At 48.8% G+C, this 18,524-nt stretch overlaps 8 protein-coding genes across 8 annotated transcripts; 3 read left to right on the top strand and 5 right to left on the bottom strand.

The window, feature by feature from the left end:
• Window positions 1-612: 612 nt before the first annotated feature.
• On the top strand, window positions 613-1,348 carry N7446_002022 (uncharacterized protein; the record flags this gene model as incomplete). The annotated part of the gene is made up of 4 exons (XM_058510771.1): window positions 613-728; window positions 800-901; window positions 953-1,250; window positions 1,310-1,348. 4 exons carry the CDS (start codon window positions 613-615, stop codon window positions 1,346-1,348), a joined length of 555 nt encoding a protein of 184 aa, XP_058376307.1.
• A 389-nt stretch (window positions 1,349-1,737) lies between these two features.
• N7446_002021 (PhzF family phenazine biosynthesis protein) lies at window positions 1,738-2,794 on the bottom strand (the record flags this gene model as incomplete). Its single annotated transcript, XM_058510770.1, has 4 exons — window positions 1,738-2,101; window positions 2,164-2,628; window positions 2,688-2,715; window positions 2,770-2,794. 4 exons carry the CDS (start codon window positions 2,792-2,794, stop codon window positions 1,738-1,740), a joined length of 882 nt encoding a protein of 293 aa, XP_058376306.1.
• A 434-nt stretch (window positions 2,795-3,228) lies between these two features.
• On the top strand, window positions 3,229-4,236 carry N7446_002020 (D-isomer specific 2-hydroxyacid dehydrogenase family protein; the record flags this gene model as incomplete). Its single annotated transcript, XM_058510769.1, has 1 exon — window positions 3,229-4,236. One exon carries the CDS (start codon window positions 3,229-3,231, stop codon window positions 4,234-4,236), a length of 1,008 nt encoding a protein of 335 aa, XP_058376305.1.
• A 203-nt stretch (window positions 4,237-4,439) lies between these two features.
• Window positions 4,440-5,900, bottom strand: N7446_002019 (glycoside hydrolase family 71 protein; the record flags this gene model as incomplete). Its single annotated transcript, XM_058510768.1, has 3 exons — window positions 4,440-5,101; window positions 5,160-5,718; window positions 5,772-5,900. The coding sequence occupies 3 exons, from the start codon at window positions 5,898-5,900 to the stop codon at window positions 4,440-4,442; spliced, it is 1,350 nt and encodes a 449-aa protein (XP_058376304.1).
• Window positions 5,901-7,227: 1,327 nt separating this feature from the next.
• Window positions 7,228-8,922, top strand: N7446_002018 (uncharacterized protein; the record flags this gene model as incomplete). Its single annotated transcript, XM_058510767.1, has 1 exon — window positions 7,228-8,922. The coding sequence occupies one exon, from the start codon at window positions 7,228-7,230 to the stop codon at window positions 8,920-8,922; it is 1,695 nt and encodes a 564-aa protein (XP_058376303.1).
• Window positions 8,923-9,424: 502 nt separating this feature from the next.
• N7446_002017 (fungal specific transcription factor domain-containing protein) lies at window positions 9,425-10,946 on the bottom strand (the record flags this gene model as incomplete). Its single annotated transcript, XM_058510766.1, is given in 3 exon segments — window positions 9,425-9,691; window positions 9,758-10,901; window positions 10,915-10,946. The coding sequence occupies 3 exon segments, from the start codon at window positions 10,944-10,946 to the stop codon at window positions 9,425-9,427; spliced, it is 1,443 nt and encodes a 480-aa protein (XP_058376302.1).
• A 2,227-nt stretch (window positions 10,947-13,173) lies between these two features.
• On the bottom strand, window positions 13,174-13,707 carry N7446_002016 (uncharacterized protein; the record flags this gene model as incomplete). The annotated part of the gene is made up of 1 exon (XM_058510765.1): window positions 13,174-13,707. The coding sequence occupies one exon, from the start codon at window positions 13,705-13,707 to the stop codon at window positions 13,174-13,176; it is 534 nt and encodes a 177-aa protein (XP_058376301.1).
• Window positions 13,708-16,324: 2,617 nt separating this feature from the next.
• Window positions 16,325-16,957, bottom strand: N7446_002015 (uncharacterized protein; the record flags this gene model as incomplete). Its single annotated transcript, XM_058510764.1, has 1 exon — window positions 16,325-16,957. The coding sequence occupies one exon, from the start codon at window positions 16,955-16,957 to the stop codon at window positions 16,325-16,327; it is 633 nt and encodes a 210-aa protein (XP_058376300.1).
• Window positions 16,958-18,524: the final 1,567 nt, after the last annotated feature.

Genomic DNA, 18,524 nt, shown 5'->3' with positions numbered 1-18,524 from the left:
GATTTTCATAGCTCCTGGCATCCCGTAATACTTGGAATTGGTATACCATGACGGGAGGACTTCGGGTGATTGACGAAGGATTTACTAAGAAGTTGAACTGAGAACAAAAATGTTACTAGATATGCGCTTCCATACCGTGTTTTATTAGGTGCAGGTTTTAGGCCGTGTAGGAGATTGCAGGCCTCATGATATCTGTATGTGAATTGCCCATTAACGGAAAACCAAGCCGGGAGGACTACAGAGCATTCCTTATACTCGCATAGGCCTACTATAAACACTTTCTAGACGTTAATAGATAGGCATTGCACAAACTTTTGACAATGTTCAAAATGACAAATGCCCAAGCCTGGCTTAGGGCTAGCGACGAGCGAAAGCAGCTTGTCCTAACCACGCGTAGCAGCTTAGCAAATATTCAACCCAGTGAATTAGGAAGTAGGTCGCGTGCCTACTTGCTAGCGTCCTTTTGATATTCGATTGCAGGATCTCAGTTCCAGTCCCTCACTCTCATCCTTCCTTTATGACCACCCGTCTCGGAGGAATCGAATCCCTTCGCACCAGATCTTCGAATCCCATAACAGCAACCCAACATCCGATATCAGATATCAATCCTAAATGCCCACCGAAACCAAGTCTCGCAGAAGAAGATGGATTCACACGGGGGGCCCCATCACAAACATCACAGATGTGCCCGAAGGCTGGAGCTCCTGTGAGCCAGATCTCCACAAAGAGTATGGTTACGCCTTCCTTCACAATACAAACGTCTAACCGCATGTTTCTAATTTGTTAATACCAAAAACAGTGATGTGGACGGCCAAATTGCGTGCTGCCGTGAAAGAATCAGAGATGCAATCATGCCCGATATATTCCGCCACAGACTGGCGCACTTTCTCCAGCGTCGAAGGTTCGAATATTCGCGAACTCAATGAGGGCACAATTAACTGACAAATTGCAGCCAGATGATCGCATCCGAGCGATCAGGCCTACCATGGCCAGTCGTCCAACGCTTGTCATTCCTCAAGGCGACCAAGTACTTGCTGGAGCTCAATGGCGACCACGACGAGCAAATGCCAAACATCAACGGCCTCATGGAGGCCTACCAGTCTGACAAGAAATTCGAGAAGGGGGCGATAAGCTACTGGTACCAGGGGGCTCAGATCTACCCTGAGAAGGATGGCGACAAGCTTGACTACTGGCAGGCCACACACCTGCAGAGCCGTTTCACCGGTGCCTCGAGCTTCTGGGTTGAAGGGGTATGATCTAACTTACGCTCTATTCTACGTTCAGAAAGTGATACTAACTACCTCTGTAGCTTGACGTGCCCTGGTCGGCCGAAGTGAGCCTACACTGACGGATCCTTGGCCACTCACAATCACCTACCTTCCCTCACCTCTCGCGTTCGGCCTTGTGATTTGTCTTCTCGAGGGGAGGTGGGTGATGGGGCTGAAGATCAATGCGAATACAAAGGGCGGGAAGCAAAGAAAAAAAGAAGAAAAATTAAAAAAAAGAGTGAATGCAGGGAGACATGGGTGGGAGCCACTATCAATCGCTCCAGTTACTTCGCGCCGCAAAATTGAATAATTTGATCATATTATATTCGCGATAAATCGTAGGACACAAATCCGCGTAACAGCAAGCCAGCGCTGCCTAGAAGTACTATCAACAACGAGTTTGTGAATCAAAGCAGCCTTGGGGACATCAATGTACGATACCGAGCTATGATGAGAAATTAGAGCCTCCTCAATTCAAAAAGATACTCCCTTCCGCCACAAAGGCAGCCTGTCCAGCAAGCTTGATAGTGGATACCCGTTTCCTATCATCATCCAACAGCACATCAACAATGAGGTGGCTCTCCCTGTCCATCTCAATGCCCTGATCGATATAGAACCGGTGGCTCTGACCCTGCTGACCGTTCAACAACGCGAGGTAAACACCCAAGGAGCTCCCTCCGCTACCACAAGCTGGATCTTCCAAATCGATAGCGATCATTCGCACCCGAAGATCCCAGATCACTGTGTCTCCTTCGATGCGAGACCCGCCATTCCGGTAGTACATGACCCCAGTGAATGAGGGCTTCCATCCCTCATCAAGATCAAGAGCAGGACTTCCCCCGGAACAATATTGGCAAACAGATCCGCTCTCTCGGTCAGGTCCACTAGTGCATACGTGACACCCTTTACCACAGAGACTACTGGTGATGACTTTGGTACACCATGGAGGTCCGAGACCGTCTTCAGGCTGGCTTGGACTGGCAGGATATGGGCCAGCGTTGCCCCTTGCTGATGCTGATGGATATTGTGAGGGACTTCGGCGGATACAACCTCATTTTCTGGATCATATGTGATTGGAACAGGCCCCGCGTTGGTGGTAATGGTGAGAGACTTTGGACGACTTGGGTCGTTTCCTAACAATTGGCGGAACAGAAAATGGCCAGCGCCAATGACGGGATGGCCGGCGAAGTCCATCTCATTGACGGGCGTGAAAATGTACACCCGAGGAGGCTCATCTCCATTGGCCGGATGGAAGAAGACGGTTTCGGAAAAGTTGAACTCTTTGGCGATCTTTTGCTTCTGTTCTTGTGACAGCTTGCTGTCGGTGACCTTCACAATCGCAACGGGGTTTCCTTTGAATCTGTTTCTGTGTGTTAATTGACCATTTCTATATTCATACTCTGATGGAGGAAGCTATACCTCTTCGATGAGAATACATCGAGAGTCACTGGCGATGAGTCAGTATACGCCGCTGGACAGGCTTTGATGATGAGTTTCTTACCGTAGGGTGCCTTTTCCTCGGACATGATGCAGATATGATCGAATGCCAAAATAAGCAACGAATTCCTGACAAATTCAACGAATCCCTCGCAGCTTATATAGTAGCAGACCCAATTTGATATCAGCAATCAATATCGTTCGGCTAATCTCGGTATTTTAACACGTCATACGGGGAGCGACGTTTCAACTCCGCAGGTTTCTCTCTTTCGCTGGCCTTAAAACGCATAAACGGACCCTCTCCATGTCCATGTGGAGTAATATCCCTTATATGACTGGCGAAGCGATGTCCCGTCCTCTCAATCCCCGAGATCCGTCTCGGCTAACCTCGGACATCATCGCTTTTCCCGGGGCGGGTCTGGCGGGTTTCGCGGTTATCGCGGGAAAATAGTATACGCGTTAACGATCCGATGAATTGATCCTTCAACACATATCCCGACCCCGCACCACCTCGCACTTGATTATGGCCGAAGAACACCACATTGTCGCGATTGAGGCTGTCCATTGCCCAATCCCGCAATTTGATCTGCCAGGGCCACATACCCGGGAAGTTCACCGATGGACCAACCCTTCTGACCTCCCCAGTCGCCTCAAAGATGCCACAATTGTCGTGACCACCACTATTAAACTCTCGGCAGAGACCCTCAGTGCCGAAGTCACCCCGAAACTTCGTCTCATTGTGATTATGGCGACCGGCACGGATTGTGTCGATATCGCGGCCGCCTCGGCCCGTGGAATTACTGTTTGCAATTGTCCTGGCTCGAATATCGATAGTGTCAGTGAGCATGCTATTGGTCTTTACTTTGCTTCCCGGCGGAAGTTCATCGAGTTGCATAATAATACTATTGCGGTGCCTGATGATCCATCCCTTGATACTGAGTGGAAGACGAACGGGTCGTTACTCAGTCGAGTCCGTTCGCCAAGTGGCAAGGCCCCGTCACTGTGTAGTGATGAGACTGTAGGCATTATTGGATATGGAATGTTGGGGAAGCGCATTGAGACTTTGGCCAAAGCGCTTGGTATGAACGTCATCATAGCCGAGCGCAAGGGCGTCTTCCCTCGAGCGGGTCGGGTGGGATTCGAAGACGCTCTGAAGCAATCGACTGTTCTTATTTTATGTCTTCCACGGAGCGTTGAAACACTAAATATGCTTTCCACTGCCGAGTTTGAGATGATGTCCTCTCATGCTCTGCTGATCAATGTCGCCAGAGGTGGGATTGTCGATGAGCACGCTCTGTTGGATGCTCTCAAACGAAATGAAATCGCTGGAGCAGCCACGGATGTTTATGTCAAAGAGCCTGCTGGACGAGGAGACTCGCCTTTGCTAAGCCCGGAAGCGGCGTCGTTGAACCTTGTCTTGACCCCTCATCTTGCGTGGTATGCCGAAAGAACACTGCACAATCTTGAGGCTTCTTGCAAGATCACAGTCGAGAAGTGGTGTATTGGTCAGACTATCAACAGGGTGGAATGATGGTTGAATGTGGTATAGAAGTGTGGCCTTAGTTGATATCTTTTACGTATAGATTAGATAGATTATCTGGAGAATACTGACGAAGTGTTCAAACTGCCCCTAAACTGTTGTATATCGTGGGAAAAGTCTGCAAATCATTTCAATTTATAAGTAACAGCAAATGAATATCAGCCACAGAACCCTGGCATTCCACAGCCAGACTTTCAAGAGAGCCCCACAACTTCATAGTTCCAGTTGCAGGTAGCATTGGGGCTCTCTGCCAAAACACTCTTGGTCCCAGTCGCCGATGCAACAATGTTATTGGAATCATCAATAATCTGAATCATCTGCCCACTCCCAACAGCAAGTCCCGAGACACTATTATAATTCAAACCCTTCTGACCAACATAACTTCCAATCAGTTTGCTGTTGCTATAAACCTTGATGGTATAACCAGTAGAAGGCAAGATAACAGCAAAGTTGGTTGCATCACGAGCCGATTGGTAATTAGAAATCGAAGAAGAGCAGCTAGCAGTAGTCAAGAGAGTGCGGTACCAAAACGCACCAACAGGCTTAGAGCTTGGCGGAACAATCTGAGATATACTCGTCGCACCGGCCTTGTATGCTTTGATAAACGGCGCAATGACCTGCAGCCAGCCCTTGTGGTCGTACCCGTTGGCATAGTTGCCAATATTGCTGCCTGCAATCTGTTCTTGCCAAAAGTCACCGACATAGTGACTCTCCCCAGCATCATTCCAGGTAATAATTTCCACGAAGTCGGGCTGAAGCTGTAAGGCCTGGGCCATGCGCTCTGGCAGATTAACTTCGCCGATGCGATACCAGTTCTGGCCGCTGCCCATATACTTGAATTGTAATGGCGACATTGCTGTTTTCAATTTGGTTAGCTGTTTATTCCTCGTTATAGATGTGTTCGAATTACTTACGCATCATGTAGACCTTTCCAGCTGCATGAGCTTGCTGCAAAGCAGCTGAATCAACCTGACTGGTGACGTTGGTGGGAGTAGTACCTGGCGATGGCCACGCAGTCTCCCAGCTAAAGACACCATTGAGAATTGGATAAGCGCTGAAAACACCATTGGGATAGCCAGAGAAGTCATCAAAGTCGGGAACAAAGAACGGCTTGATCCCATATGTCGAGGTTAGAGGCTGAATGAACCCAGAATCCCATTGCGCATTGGAGATAGTGCCACCAGTAAAGGTGCTAACGAAGGCTTGGCCATTGACTTTGTAGTATGCGTCTTGGGTGGCATATGGTGCCAAAAAGTCCGCAAGCTTCGTAACATCCAAACCCCAACTCATGTCAAATGAGACGAATAACTTGAAGCTGGTTCCAGATGCAGCCGCAAATAAATAGTTTAGCGCATTGATATTCCAAGTATCCGATGCACTGATTGTATGGGTGTTGAGGGCGAAACCGTCGAATCCTGCGTTCATAGCATCTTTCACATCAATGACGGCTTGTTCTGAAGTCATAGAGCCGACCTATCTGTCATTAGTTTCTGGTCAATTCATGGATTTGGAACTTTGAAGATTACCATGTAGTGCGCAAAAACGGCCTTGGTGCTACTTGGCTGTGTCGCAGTAGTTGCGGTAGACTTAACAGATGTCATGGTAGCGGTGGTAGTAGGGCCTAGGCCTTTTGTTAGCCACTGAAGCTGTTCCATTGAGCTTGAAGAAATACCTTTAATGGTAGCGCTTGTGGTAGTAGCGGTAGTTCCAGTTCCGGCAGATACCTAGTACGGAGTAGTTAGTATCTTGTTTCAGAGCACCGTTTCTCTGAGCAACATACAAGTCTCGCAGTAGTAGCAGAGCCTGCACTAGCGCCACAGGATTGGGCTCCGCTAGGGCATGCGCTAGCCTGAAGAGACCAGCCCTGAGCAATGGAGCGCCCGGATATCACTGCTGCAGATCCGACGAGAGGGTGATAAAGCCCCAAAAGCAGTAGAGTAGAATAATGCATGATCAAAGGATTCCAATACAATGGTTGACTTCTGTAGAAGCTCTGATAAGCAATAACCCATTCAATTTACAGTATCCTATAAGCTATATATATATATGCTATTCCTACCATACTGATGGTAGTGACGTTTAGAGCATGAAGATCCCCCACCATTACAGCAGAATATGGTGATCCCAAGGCAGAGATTCTAGCTAAAGAGTCAGATGCCAGGGCAATAGAATTAGGGGATAGGAGGTTACATTAAATCGGCGAACACGGGACATATGCTATGACCTCTTTCTGTCTGTAGTGTGACCTTTTGGCTATGGATATAGGCCCAATACAGGATTTCGAACACCGAAAAACATAGCGACATTTACAACGGCGCTTTGATGCGTATAGAATATTACTTTATGAGATCTCTTGACACCAATACTTGCAAGATGTACGCCACAGACTGCCCTCGCTGAAATCCCCAACCTCGGCCAAAGGGCTTCGTGGCTGAACTTACTCTAGCGCGTTGGACCACGGGATCAACCAGTCACTTTTGTATGTATCGATCGGACTCTTCGAAGGTTTGATACTTGCAGATCCTCCTTAGTTTGCCAATGGCGCCCTCAAGTCACGTTTGCGCCACCTCCAGGTTTCACCAGATCTGCTGAACATAAGCCCCTCGCGGTTGCTGAGTCGTACCGAAAATCACAGCGAGGGCTTTGGCTGCTCAAAACGTATTAACTATTTTTTTCAAACCACTAATCAACTAACCATCCCGGAAAGTTTGCAAGAGGCGTTTTCAAGAGGCGTTTAACTGTATTTCCCCAGAAAACCCCGCGAAAGTTAAAGAGCAGAAGTTCGAGCGACCATGTGGTGAATATCCAAGCCTATGTTCCACAAGTGTAGCGCAAGTAATGTCAGATCAGGTAGGGCAAAAACTGATATAAACGAGCTGGGCTTCCTTTCCCTCATTCCTCCTCCATCTCAGAGACCTCATCTCAGATCCCAACTGCTCTACCTTGTCCTCTCCATCTTGGTAGCCGAGTCTATCCCTAGCCATGGATTCCAAGGCGACAGCTCATGTCGAGCACAAGCTCGCGGTACCAACCCAGTCGCTGGGCGAGAATACAATCGGAATCGACGATGAAGCTCTTCTGCAAATGTCCGAGCAGATCCCCAATTTCGTCAACGTCGTCGAAAAAGCTCATCGCGCATCCAAATTTGAGCATAACCTGACCAACCGCGATGCCTTCAAGATCTTTCCTAAGGCCATCGGATTCTCGCTTATCCTGTCCCTTGCCATTATTATGGAGGGATATGACACTTCCCTCCTCGGCTCCTTCTACGCCTACCCAACCTTCCGTGAGAAATTCGGAGTCCACACCGAAGCAAACGGTTACCAAGTTACCTCCAACTGGCAAACTGGTTTGCAGAATGGAACCAACGTGGGACAGATCCTGGGCCTGATTTTTGCTGGTCTCATTGCAGACCGCTGGGGCTACAAGAAGACTATGCTGGGTGCCTTGCTTGCCTTGAGTTGCTTTATCTTCCTCATGTTCTTTGCCCAGAATATCATCATGTTGCTAGTTGCTGAAGTCCTCTGCGGTATTCCATGGGGAGCCTTTCAAACTTTAACAACCACGTATGCCGCCGAAGTCAGTCCCATCGTCCTTCGACCATACCTGACAACCTACGTCAACCTCTGCTGGGTCACCGGCCAGTTCATCTCCGCGGGAATCCTGCGCGGATTGTTGGGCCGTACTGATCAATGGGGCTGGCGCATTCCATACGCAATCCAATGGGTGTGGCCTGTTCCTATCATCATTGGTGTCCTCTTCGCTCCCGAGTCTCCCTGGTGGCTTGTTCGAAATGGAAGAACTGAGGATGCAAAGAGGTCTCTCAATCGACTGTCTAGACCTGGTATCTCGGAATACGATGCTGATGATGCCGTTGCACTGATGATCCTTACAAACGCCAACGAAAAACTCTCTCGGGAAGGTGTCTCATACTGGGATTGCTTCAAGGGAGTCGACCTTCGCCGCACTGAGATCGTTTGCTGCGTCTGGATGTGTCAAGTCTTCTGCGGTATCTGGTATGGAGGCAACATCGTCTACTTCCTCCAGCAAATTAACTTCAGCAACGAACAAGCCTTCAACTTTGGACTCGGATTGAACGCCGTCGGCTGGTGTGGTACTGTTTGCTCGTGGTTTGTGATGCAGCGAGTCGGTCGCCGCAAGTTGTTCGTTACCGGTCTTGGTATCCTATTCTCCATCTTGATGCTGGTTGGATTCCTCGGTATCCCGAGTGGCAAGAACGCAGGAATCAGCTACGCCTCAGCTGCTCTGTTGATGGTTTTCGTCTTCACTTATGACCTGACCGTTGGCCCTGTGACCTATTGTCTCATTTCTGAGATCCCGTCTACTCGCCTTCGAATCAAGAGTACTGTGCTTGCTCGTGACTGCTACAATGTAGCCAGTATTGTCGCCAATTTCCTGAACCCTCCGATCCTCAACCCGTTGGCGTGGAATTTGAAGGGCAAGGGTGGCTTTATCTGGGCTCCTCTTTGTCTTATCTGCTTTGTCTGGTCTTTCTTCCGCCTTCCTGAGCCTAAGGGGCGGACTCCCGCCGAGCTTGATATTTTGTTCGAGAAGAGGGTTCCTGCTCGGAAGTTCACCAAGTTTGAGGTTACGCCGTTCCGGTCTGCTAACTTTGAGGTTGTTTCCGATGCAACTGCTTTTTCTGAGAAGTACTAGCTACCAGAATGTGGTTAGCTGCCAATACATGGGACTTGGTGGATCGTGCTGAGCCATGGTCGGAATTTGCAGTTCTCAGCAGGCTGAGGACACGCTTGGGACTGTATTGTGGGCTTCTTGGGATGAAGGAATTCTGAGCGAAAGCAATGTTAATAACAACCAGATCAGATGAAATTAAGAAAACAATATCTTCTGAATTCTATACGCTCTGCCGTAGTTTAAGTATTGTAAACAATGGTTTTTGAAGGGCCTCATCTTTTTGTGCTTAGACGTTAACCCTGAATGAGAGTTTTAATACTTTTGGACAGGATAGAAAGAGAGCAAAAAGGAGGCAAAAATTGATTCAAACAGGACACTAAGGAGACTGAGGGTAAATTGATAAATTGACTTAGTTCTTTGAAGCGATTAATAATTGTATTGAAACTTATAGGTCATATGGACTGAGATTATCGTGCTAGGGAGCATATTGTACTCTGATAGATGATACATCCTTACTTTGATACTAAGCAAGGGTGTCATCCAGCTCATCCTCTTGTTTAGGGGACTCTAACATCAATGGCACATTAACCATAGAGGAGGGTACTTGTCTCAACCGCTGATGTAACTGACCTAACCTTTCCGAATTTGACCCGCCAACCTTCAAAAGCAGTTGCTCGATGGCAATAACAGCATCTAGTGGACCGAAGGGACATGCCTTGTAAGTAAGGAGGTTTGGCATACAAAGCAACAAGTCCAAAATAGGATTTGCGACCTGAAGAAGCTTGATCTCCTAGAAAGGCATTTGCAATCAGTGCGCGTTATTCCCTTGTCAGATTATTCTCAGGGGAGCACTGACCATTCCATATCCATGGCTACGCACTGACTCAATTGACACATGGGAGATAGATGCCAAATAGTCCCTAGCAATCGAGAGTGGATAGTCAAATGACAAGGGCTCAATCGATGTCGCTGACGAGAGCATGAAGTGCGAGGCAGAGTATTGCCATAGTAGAGAGCGGATCCATGCCGAAGTAGTTAGAATGTCCACATATTGAATCTCGGATTTAAGCTCAAGTACAGGCAATCTGACCCCAATGCGATGTTGAATATCTGATATTTTGTTCTTGGTGTATATCTCCGGTGCTTCGATGGCTTTGCTAGTAGATGCTGGGAGAGCTAGAGGGTGCTGGATATGATGAAACAACTGGACGAGTGTGCAAAAGCCAGCATACAGATCTCCCCTGGGACTGTTATGCTCAACTTCGGGAAGGTTGGGTGTCCTATAGAGGGTAATCGGCAGATCATGCTGGATGCAGAAGGTTCTAGCCAGGTCAATTAGAACAATGTGCCTTCCAAAGCTCAATACTAACCTCTCCGTGATGAATAAGACCCAGTAACACCGTAGTTCCAATTGCCATTGCTTCGATTGTGTTCCATCGGGCGGTACATCGCGACACAGGTGCATCAGATCCGCATAAGTGATTGCCTCACGAAGCGATATGGTTGCTGGTGTGACCTGGTCCTGGTTGGCATAGTACATGTGAAGAAATATCGATGTCACAAGAGCTTGGAGTGATGGTGCTTGGTTGTAGCTGTGTTCCAATCGAACTCGGAGACATTCCTTTGCGAATTCGTGGACTGTCACCGCAAGACCTTCGGGACATGGATCCTGTGTAAGCTGGAGCCGCGTCTGTGCCAACGTTGCAGCACACAAGGCTGCTGCCAGTGCGTGAAAACTGGGATCGATCTTTCTGTCACCGCGCAGTTGTGTTTTGAGATCTTCTGCGTCAACTATTGGCCATATATCATATAGATGGACTTGGAAAATATCAAGGACAGTGCAATAGTTGGTTATAGAAATGCGAGAATCCGGGGAGCAGAGTGCCCTGGGGCTTTGGAGTGCCGCTGCCATGACAGCTGTCTCAGGGGCTCGCTGGATCTCCTCGATCTTGCGATTTGTGGCCGACCGAGTTCCTTTTGGACCTGGCTTCTTGCGGACCCTCACATAAGTACATTTTTGACTTCTGGTGAGGCAGGCCAGACATGGTTGACATCGATCGCATTTCACCCGCCGGACAAAACAACTATCACAGGGACTATCCATCAGGACTATTTTCCGATGCCAGGAATTGCAGCGAGAATTTAATCGTCGACCTCGTTTAACGCCTCTTCCCCGCGTTTGCTGCATGCTTTTGGCGTCGACGCGGGGTGACGCCTCCAAAGGTTAAGTGCGAAAGGAGGAAAATGCGAGAGGGTGGCATGCGGATGCGCCACGAGATAGCTGTGTGGCTTGTGCCTCGAACTAGGACAGGTCTCAGCGAAAAATGCGCCGAAATGGTTGTAGAAGTGACATGACGGGATGAGGCCGCAACTGTCAAGTTTGAAGATGTGTATATGAGAGACCAAAGTATAGTCTCTCCATCCTGCCTTCTCACCTTTTCTCTATCTTTTATCTTCATTCCAGTTATGCATCGCTATTCATTCCCCCATGAGCCCGTCGCTAATCCCGATGCGGTCGTCGGCGGCACTGGCAAATACCGATTTACACTGCTGGCCGACGGCCTCCTACGTTACGAATGGGCTGAAGATAGTCAGTTCGAGGATCGGGCATCAGTGTTGGCAATCAACCGATGCTTGCCTGTTCCAGAGTTTCGAGTGAAGGACAACGAGAATACCCTCCAGATCATCACCTCTCGATTCCACCTCACCTACAACAAACAAAGCTTCTCTCCGAGCAGTCTCAGTGCAGTGGTCAAAGGCCACTACGGAGCTCATTCTAGCGTCTGGCGCTATGGAGCTTCAACTTCAAACCTTGGTGGCACAGCTCGCACCTTGGATGAAATCGATGGACGCACAGCCCTTGAGCACGGTGTCATCTCCAGAGAGGGCTACGCGATTTTAGATGACTCCAAATCCATGCTCTTTGATGAAAACCAATGGGTGACTACACGGTTGCCAGGGGACCGGGTAGATGGATACCTCTTTGCCTATGGGCATGATTACCAACAGGCCATTCAGGCATTCTACCTTCTCTCTGGACCTCAGCCCCTTCTCCCTCGATGGGCCCTGGGAAACTGGTGGAGTCGATACTATGCGTACACCTCGGAGGATTATCTTGAGCTGATGGGCAAGTTCGAAGAGAACGGCATCCCACTTTCTGTTGCAGTCCTGGACATGGATTGGCATATTGTTGATGATGCTCGAGTCAAAGAGGCCGGAGTGACAGGTTGGACTGGATACACGTGGAACAAGAAACTTTTCCCCGACCCCAAAGCCTTCTTAGCCGCGCTCCATGATAAGGGTCTACGCGTTGCTTTGAACGACCATCCTGCAGATGGAGTCCAAAGCTATGAAGACCCCTACGAAGAGATGGCGCTCGCACTGAACCATGATACATCCATGGGAGACGCCATTCCCTTCGACATTACCAACCAATCCTTCCTAGATGCTTTCTTCGATGTCTTGCACCGGAGGTTTGAGAAAGAAGGTCTCGACTTATGGTGGGTCGATTGGCAACAAGGGACACACTCTCGTATCCCAGGTATCGACCCTCTTTGGGTCTTGAACCACTACCACTTCCTGGATAGTGCGCTTGACAACAAGCGGCCACTGACATTCTCACGATACGCCGGGCCTGGTAGCCATCGCTTACCCATTGGATTCAGTGGGGACAGCTGCATGACTTGGGACTCCCTCAACTTCCAGCCCGAGTTCACGGCCACTGCCTCGAACATTGGCTACGGCTGGTGGAGTCATGATATTGGCGGTCACTTTCACGGGGAAAGAAGCGAGGAAATGCTAATTCGTTGGGTCCAACTTGGCACTTTCTCGCCTATCTTGCGACTGCATTCATCCAACAACATTTTCAGCATCAAGGAACCGTGGAACCTTGCAATGCCATATCGACAGGTGATGACGGAGTATCTCCAACTTCGCCATCGACTGGTCCCATATTTGTACACAATGAATGCACGGGCAGCCATTGAGGGAATCCCTCTAGTCCGGCCAATGTATTGGGGTTACCCTGACAGTGAAGAAGCCTACAACGTCCCCAATCAGTATATGTTTGGCTCCGAGCTCATTATTGCTCCCATTACTACTCCGAGCGACCCAAATTCCCACAGATCGGAGGTTTACGCCTGGCTTCCTCCCGGTCGATACGTGGACCTCTCCACTGGCATGGTGTATGATGGAGACCGTCGACTTCGACTTAGTCGTACCGTCAGAAAATACCCAATCTTCGCACGGGAGGGAGCCATCGTTCCATTTGACTCATCCCCGATCCTTCGAAATGGCTGCGAGAACCCTACTGTGTTGGAACTCATGGTGGTTGTTGGTGCCGACGGTAAATTTGAGCTCCTTGAAGATGACGGCAAAGGTCAATCCGTGGATCAAATCAAGTTCCGCCGCACCCCGATTTCCTTCCACCAAGAAAGCAATGAACTGACCATCGGTCCCACAAGTGGTGAAGATCAAACTTCCCATACACGCGAGTGGAATGTGCAGTTTATCGGATATCAGCGACATGAGAAAGCACAGGTATCCATCGTCACGAGCCTTAACGAAAGTAGAACAGTTGAATTTGAAGGAAATGGACGCTCTCTCGTGGTCGAACTGGGATCGTTTGCCAGCAATGTCAAGATTACGGTTCGATTGGAGAAGGATCCTGTACTTGATGTGCAAGAGACCGCACCTCAAATTGTCAAGTTTCTGCGCAATGCTCAGATGAATATGGATTTGAAGGATCGTATCAGAAGAATTGTCGAAAGCTCCAAGCCCAAGCTTATGCAGATTAGCGAGTTGCATGCTCTTGCTTTACCTTCTCCTTTGTTCAATCCTATCCTTGAGGTTCTTCTGGCAGACTCCCGTGTTTTTGAGACCTGATACAATCAGGGAATGGACAGCATAGCTTACATTGAAGAATGAACTTGAAAGTTTGACACCTTTTTAGGCCCGAATTGGCGCCGACAAATTACCCTAGTGCTCTCAATTCCCCGGGTTTATCTAGTGAGACTGCCAGTAGCAGGAGCTTTCTTTAGCGAATGGGAGCATAAAAAAGGGCACATCTACTAGCAGCGGCGGACACATGAAGATCCACAACCTCGAAAGCTTTCCCGAGGTATACCGATGTGGGTACACATAAATTAAATCGATAATTTCTCGGTCGAATGTGGGGATAATCCCCATAGTGTTCGGTCTGGACCAAACCGCAGATAAAGATAAATAAAGTGTTCTCGAAAGTCAGTTCAGGGGGTGTGTTAGCCTCCCTCGGCAAACATTAGTCCGATCCCAGAACTGTTGCTACAACCTCGGCCTTTGGCCCGAGGACATAAAGAGATCCCATCCCATTCCGTAAGGCCGAGGCAATACCCGGTCTCCGGAGTATCTCACCAGAGGCAACGTGCCAATGCAACACGTGCAAGGAAATACAACCATTCAACTGTAATTGCCAACCATCCCATGTGGTGGCACAAAACTATCGCACAAAACTATCACACAAAACCTGAAAGAGCGGCCGAAACAACACTAGAAAAAGCGGGTAGCAATAACGGCTAGTTAAACCCTGCATTTCCATCCTGCATCAGATGTGCATATGATATTCTAGAAGCCACAAATCTAGAGTAGGAATGTAGAGTCCGACGGCAAACCTTCTTTTCTTGATCGGTATCTCCGGCAAAGCGGCAAATTGTTCATATTTCCCCATCTTAGTGTGGTGCGGTGTGGAACTGGGGGCTATTTCGCCGTCTGTTGCCTCCGCGCCCCCGCGGGGGTTCGGGTTCCAAGGTTTGTTACTTGATTAGGCCAATTTAACCACCTCCGGTTAATTTGATCGACAACATAGTTTGTACGGAGTGTACAAAAAAGCAAAAACGTGATAGAACAAAGCAACCACAACCGTAAACCCAAAGTAGAATTCAAACGGCGCGAATCATCTATCTTAACTCCTTTATATTATCCGAGGCTCCGAGGAAATACTAGAGATAGAGACGGAGATGCAAAGTTATATCTACAACTACAAACCAACCAACCAACTATATCCAACACCCGCGGATGCCGATTAATATCAGTTCGCCACTAACACAACACACAAAGTCCCACCGCAGATTTAAAATGATAATCCAAATTCAAATGCTCACCGATTATCCACCCGCAACCCCAGACCCCAACCCGATCTCACTGTTACATTCAACACTACAAGCCCCGGCTGCAAGGCGACCCGTCGCAGGACGAAGATCAAAGTAATCCAAAGCACAAAGAAGCAAAAGATCCAATAAAATAGAATAAAATAACAGCCTCATTTCCATAATCCACTTCTACTGGTCCTTCAGCCTTCTAGGCTGAAAGGGTGAATGGTACATGACGCGAGGCGCGGTTACGGGTGTAGGGGTGGGGAGTGGATGAGGGGGAGGGATTTCAACACGAGACAGACAAGGCTGACGATGATCGGCCGGCTACGGGATTTGATTTTGCTATTTTCGGTAGTCTTGGACGAATTTTAAGTTAGATCTATTTTTCATCTTTGGTTTTTGGCAACGTGGCGCGGACTGGGGTTGGACCGGGGTACGTCCATGTACTTGGTACAATAGACACAGTAGAGGGCTATGTAGAGGCTGAGGAGGCCACGCGGGTTTCTGGACTGGGGTTATTGGACATGTGGGTGTACAGGGGAGTTGGATTTGGAATTATAATATTCTCTTTGTCGCGGTGGTTACTTTTTTACTAAGATTACAGATTTACAAGTTCAGGATATGGATAATCAAGTATCAGGGATCAATAATAGTGGCTTAGTTTGGAGGCTACTAAAGTACCAAAGAACAAGCTTGACTGCCCAACAGGCAGCACCGCAAGATGAAGATGTGTGATGGTGGCGGACTTGATCGTCCGATAGAGGCGCTTTCAGCGGGAATAGTGGAAAAATAACCATGAGATAGAGCAAAAGGAAACGTAGCCATAATATGGCGAAAATCGGGACGAAAATGGATAGGAAAGTTACAAGACGGGGTATCTGAACGAGGCGCTCGGAATAACAGGAGGAAAGCAAAAGGCTAAGGGAAACACCGGGAGATGCAAGGACAGGGTATGATCAAATGACAGAAGGAAAGCATGAGAAGTGAGTCAGAGTGAAGCAGCGGTGTGAGGTGGTAAGAGGCCAATGTGAAGAAGCGCGTACAGCGACTTATTAGGTAAGCGCGGGGGCTTCGGGGTCCGATAACGCAGGCCCGAGGCCTGCGTCAATGGCGCAGATCTGCGCTCAGCAGGTTTCGGAGAGATATGCGATGTGCTGATCGGGAGGGAATGGCGCTTTGGTGGTGGGTGATGGGTGGCCGAGGTTGATGTGGAGACATTAAAATATTGATGATAATGACAAGATATTGAAGAGAAGATGTCAAGCAGCGCCAGCACTGCACCGGTCCGGCGTTTCTCATTGAGACAACACCTTGGAAGCCGAGTGAGCGCGTCGCTTAGGGCTAGGGACAGCTCGACGCTTCTTGCGCTTTGCGTTGTCGCGCTCGTTGACATTTACAGTCGCAGTCACATTCATCTTAGCCATGCGCAAAGCATGTGTTGCGCGGGCATGGGCATCAACGCGAGCAAGGAAGTTAGCGCGAGCCTCCTCCTCAGCAGCCACAGCGCGGATACGCTGGAGCTGTTGCTCCAAGGTGATAGAGTGGGCGAGCTCGGCATCGATATTGGTTGCCTCTTCCACAGCTTTCTCGGCGGCGGCGTTCTCGGGCATCCAGAGCAGGTCATCGTCGGTGAGATAGGCGCTTGCATTAGAGTCTGTGGAGTCGTGGCTGGAGAGAGAGGGTCTGTTAGGCCAGGATGGGAAGGCGTAGGCGGCTCCCATTTCACTGGAGAACGATGATTTGCGAGGGTGAATGTCGAGGAGAGAGTCGCATGGTGTTGGTGGAGGAGCGAATGGATTTGACATGGGAGATGATTCGAAAGAGCTACCACTCCAGTTGAAGGTGACCTGTGCGGGATCCGTGCTAGCAACAGGTGCCGCGGCCTTCGGGAGCGACATGTCGCGAAGGCGAGTTTGAATGGGAATCATTATGAGTTGAGTGGAGAGTTGAGTGTGGAGAGTGAGGTGAGAGTTGGACCAGAGGGCCCGAGGTATGAAACCACAGTATAGTTGATATGAAGTTGAAGAAGAAGTGAGAGAAAGTCGAGGGTGGAGCGTGTTCAAGTATCAAAGCCGGGGAAGACTTCTAGACCTTTGAGACAAAATAATCAATAATAAATCCCAAAAGGGATAAATTGAAAAATAAAAAAAAGGAAATAAAATAAATAAAATTGAGGCGGAAGCGGATTCCGGAGCCCAAAGGCCGATCAGTCAGATCGACAATAATAAAGCACAATTCCCATGCGACGTATCAGCTCTGTGCCAAATACTTCGCGGGGAACATCGGGTGGCTGTTTCTCTTTTATTCTGACATAGATCACACCTGAAGCAAAACACTTTGATTATACCCGAGAATCTGGAGAATCTGGAGAACCTTTGATATGTTTCTCCCCCTTACGGAGGTACCCCCAAAAGGGCAGCTCAAGGTCTCGGGGATCAAAAATCAGATTGTTTTGCGGTGTAAGGGAAATAGCCAGTTTAGATGGCGATCTCCCAGTCAAGCCCTAGATTCACCGCTTCCTAAGTGAAGAAGTATACCTGCATATCGAAGCCGGGCCAAACTTGAATTTTCCCCTTGATTACGCCTAAACGGCGTCTGGCGGTCAAGTTGGGTTTACCAACACGTCAACACGTCAACACCGTTTCTTTGTTATTGTTGAACTATTGTTTTGACTAGAGATTTTGGGCAAAGAAATGAAATTAACGGGCTGCCATTTTCGATGCCCTAGGGGATCAGGAGTTTGTTACTCCACCGGGGACTAGGTATTCAAACTCGAATCCCTACTCCTCTTGAAAGAAAACGGCAAACTAACGGTTTCCGCCGCCTCGGAAGTTCCCCCGTTTCCCCCGTTCCCCCGTCTCCACGGGAGTTGTCGGGTAAATACAGTCCCCCAACCCAAAACCGAGTCTATATGCCGGCAACGATTGATCGTTCTAGAGGGATTCTTGGATCCCAATCGAAGGAAGATTACCGGAAAATCCTCCCAAAAAAAGACCGTCTAATTTTCGCACAAATCAGCGATGCCCACTTTTCCAGGCTATAGACTGTGGACTATGGGCCTAGATCAGCCAGGTCTAGACTCAAAACAAAGACATTCCCCATCTCATTTCTTAGTTCTTACACTCTGTAAATGTATATCAGTTTCTTTCATCTTTTGCATATGACTTGCTTCCGGCCTGCAAAGCACTTCCCCCGACGCCCTAAGTGGACCAAAACCCGCCACCCTGGGCCTTCCCCCTTTTAAAGCTGAAGATCGACGCCTTTATGCATCATATAAGGGATGAGGATGGCTACCCAATCACTTCCATTTCACACACTTTGACCATGTATATACCCAATTCCCACAGGAATGTGAAATACTCGTGATTCCATACGCCGCCTACGTCCTTGTACTCCATAGTTGATGCATCCGCGCCCCGGCCCGTCGGGGAGCCAGGAAAGGGGCTGTTGTTGTGGAGATGGAGGTGAGCATCTACAGTAGTCTATCTCTCACCT

This window comes from Penicillium canescens, assembly GCF_028828765.1.
Source record: "Penicillium canescens strain IBT 15451 chromosome Unknown utg000002l_segment0_segment0, whole genome shotgun sequence".
In the NCBI taxonomy this organism is placed as follows: Eukaryota; Fungi; Ascomycota; class Eurotiomycetes; order Eurotiales; family Aspergillaceae; genus Penicillium; species Penicillium canescens.
The sequence above is the reverse complement of the archived record's forward strand: the minus strand, read 5'-3'. Positions and strand labels throughout refer to the sequence as shown.